Source organism: Octopus bimaculoides, chromosome 7 (assembly GCF_001194135.2).
Source record: "Octopus bimaculoides isolate UCB-OBI-ISO-001 chromosome 7, ASM119413v2, whole genome shotgun sequence".
NCBI lineage: Eukaryota > Metazoa > Mollusca > Cephalopoda > Octopoda > Octopodidae > Octopus > Octopus bimaculoides.
In genome coordinates, this window is record NC_068987.1 from 50,268,805 (window position 1) to 50,272,315 (window position 3,511).

At 36.8% G+C, this 3,511-nt stretch overlaps 1 protein-coding gene across 2 annotated transcripts in view; it reads left to right on the plus strand.

The window, feature by feature from the left end:
• The window catches only part of LOC128248379 (vinculin-like), a 149,095-nt gene extending 147,083 nt beyond the window's left edge, over positions 1–2,012 (plus strand). For both annotated transcript variants that reach the window (XM_052969644.1, XM_052969645.1), the window contains 2 exons: positions 222–367; positions 1,806–2,012. In XM_052969644.1, the coding sequence (XP_052825604.1) occupies positions 222–367; positions 1,806–1,997 (338 nt within the window). In that variant the 3' untranslated portion in view covers positions 1,998–2,012. The remainder of the gene's footprint in view (positions 1–221; positions 368–1,805) is intronic.
• Positions 2,013–3,511: the final 1,499 nt, after the last annotated feature.

The window sequence follows — 3,511 nt, forward strand, 5'->3', positions numbered from 1 at the left end:
GTGTTTACGTCCCCGTAACTTAGCGGTTCGGCACAAAGAGACTGAGAGAATAAGTACTAGGCTTACAAAGAATAAGTTCTGGGGGCGATTTGCTTGACTAAAGGCGGTGCTCCAGCATGGCCGCAGTCAAATGACTGAAACTAGTAAAAGAGTATATATATATACACATATACATATACATACATATAATGTTTAATTGGATTTTTTTTTCTTGTTTCAAGGTATCCTGCAAGGTACTTCTGCTCTTTTACTGGCATTTGATGAGTCTGAAGTCCGTAAAATAATTAGAGTGTGCAAGAATGTACTGGAATATTTGGCTATAACTGAAGTTGTAGATAAAATGGAGGACTTGGTTACCTATGTCAAGGTAAGTGGTAATTAACTATGACATGTGAATACATCTATGAGCTACATCATCTCTTGCACAGATGATTTCTCATTACATAAAGAATGTTTATATAAGCTGGGACAAATTCCATTGTTACCGTAACGTCATGACACATGTATAGTCTAGACCCTATTTAAAAAGCTGTGCACCTGAAAGAGCACACCATACCTGCAGGCTCACTGTTAAGCTATGTCTTCTCTGTTTTTGTTACAGCTATTACAATAGTTTTTTTCTCATCTGGCCTTGCTAGCTATATATCACTATCCTATCTGAACTCACTTAATGCACCACTTACTTTCCTGCTTTCTTTATACCACCTCAGCTATAGGTTACTCATTTCCCACTTAAAATTTTTCCCTTGTATCACAAAGCTGCAATGATTTAAATTCAGCACCAATTGTAACTGAACTCCTTCACAGGCATCAAAATATCATGCCATAAAAAGCCTACAGGTATTTACTTCTCAGACTAACACTAGCAAAATCAAAAAGAACCCTTAAAACTTGAAAATTCTTTTAAGATGCATTTAATGATGTTATTGGACACTGTAAGCATCAATCTGAACAGGTCTATGGATAAGGTACTTTTTGTCTCAAACTGGTGACTAAACATCACATTAGATTGAAAATCATTGTAGTTAATCCTCTCATAGCATAAGCTATGGGGTTATTTCTTATTATGAATATTGACCTGTGGTAAGGACCCTTGATATATTGGACAATATTGTATATCATGTATATCATTATCATCACTTAATGTCCATGTTCCATAGTGACATGAGTTGGGTGGTTTGGTAGAAACCAATGAGTTTGAAAAGTGCATCATGTTCCATCGTCTGCTTTGGCATGGTTTCTATAGTTGGATGCCTTTCCAAAAGTATGTTCTGGATGCTTTTTTCATGGCACCAGCACTAGTGAGGATGTCATTCTACTTGCAAGACTAAGATTCCCCTTCACTGGGTGAAGCTACAATAGAGAGAGAGAGGTAACTTTATGCTTTGGGATGAGGGGTTAACATGAGAGAGGACCCAAAAACAGAACAGGTATCTTGCTGTGGAGGAGCTACTCACAGAAGTAACTACTTCCAAAAGACAGGGTGGGAGTGGCTATGGCGGAGGGGAAAGAGATAATGTATACTATTTCTATATTTAATCTGTCCTATTACACTATGAAGCTGATAAGATTAGCACAGTTAAGAACAAAAAACAACAATAAAAAGAATTAAACTCCCAAATTGACGGAGCTGTTGTACCAGATTCTCTGTGATTAATTAGCAAACAATAGATACATGATTTAAGTTGTATTGTAAGGTTTGTCTCTTGTTTTCTGTCTCATTTTCTTACTTGTAGTTGTTTGCTAGTACTTTATACTGAAAACCTTAGAGTTGATTGAACCAGCATTATAACGTTTATTTTCAGAATCTCAGTCCTGTGCTTACGAAAATCATCAAAGAAGTGGATGCCCGTGAGAAGGAACTGACACACCAAGTTCATCGTGATATGTTAATCCGTTCATTGGATCAGGTGAAGAATCTCACTCCTGTTCTCATCAGTGGAGTGAAGATATTCATTACTGCCAAAGAGACAGGTATGTTTTTAATAATTATCTAGGATTATTTTTGTTTTAGTTGTTAATTTCAGGAATAGCATCTTTTATTATGAAAAGTAAGATAATCTAGATGGAACAGCTTTGATCTTAAAATCTCTGTAATCTGAGCTGGTGAGTGTCTAAACAACATCAGCTGACTATATGCTTTTGAAAAGACTATTTATAATGCAACATGTATGAGAATTAATTAGTTATAAGGCATCTCATCTCCACTATTTTTATCTCTTCTCAGCTCCACCCTGATTACTTCCATTCATTCTAAAATGTGAGTAGCCATGTAACCCCTCTGACCCATTCCCTCCTACTTTAATCACTCATCTCCTAGCATAAAGCCCCTTCTCACTGGATTTGTAGTCTTGCAAACTGCATGGCAATTTCAACAAGTACTGGTGGTGTGAAAAAAGCACTCAGCACATGCAGTAAAGAGGTTAGTGTTAGGAAGAACATCCAACCATAGAAACCACATCAAAGTGGATATTGGAGTAAAATATAGTCCTTGGACTTATCAGATCTTGTCAAACCATCCAATCCATGCCAGTATGGAACATGGATATTAAATGATGATGATACTGGTGATGATGAATGCAACATGTATGACAATTATTTAATTATAATCTAACACATAATAGTCTCCAGAAAGGGAACCTCTATCTACCTGTTCAATGTCATAAAAAAAACAAACAAAAAAAAAACATTATTTACATTTGACAGATATTTGTCCTCATCTTGTTTGCTGTTAACACAACGTTTCGGCTGATATACCATCCAGCCTTCATCAGGTGTCTTGTGGAAATTTCGAACCTGGGTTCTCATTCCTAAGGTATTTTTTGATGTTGTTGTTGTTCAGGACACTGTCTGGAATCAGACGGAATCTTGGGGTTAGTAGCCTACGCTCTTGACCACTATGCCATATGCCCATGGGCAATCATGGAATGAATTTTAGGGCTTATAAATCTAATATTTTCCTATCCTTCTTTAATACCACTTCCCATATGCTATTCATATCTGCACTCAGTCTGCATAGGAGGTTGTTGTGTCCTAGCATATGTGCTGCTTCTTTTAGTTTTCATATTTTCCAGTGGTGTTCTCATTCTATTATTTTAACTTCATCCCACTGGAGGAGGTGGTCTCCATTTTTCCATACTTGATCAGCTATACCCGATTTATCAACATCTCCTCGTGTCACAGCTTTGCGATGTTCCTCTACCCTTATTTTGAGGGGGCGACATGTTTCACCTTTATATAACCTACCACAGCTGCATGGGATGGAGTACATGCAGTTTTTGGTCATATTCTCTTCTATTGGTTGTTTTATCTGAAAGAGATATTTGCGAAGTGTTGTATTACTCTTGAATACTGTCCTGATGTCATATGGGCCGCATATCTTTTGTATCTTTTCGGAGAGGCCTTTCACATAGGGTAGACAAACTGTAGACAGTTTATTGGTTTCATCCTCTCTTTTCTTCTTTATATAGAACTGTATCAAAAATAAAATATTTCGGAGCAAATTATATCA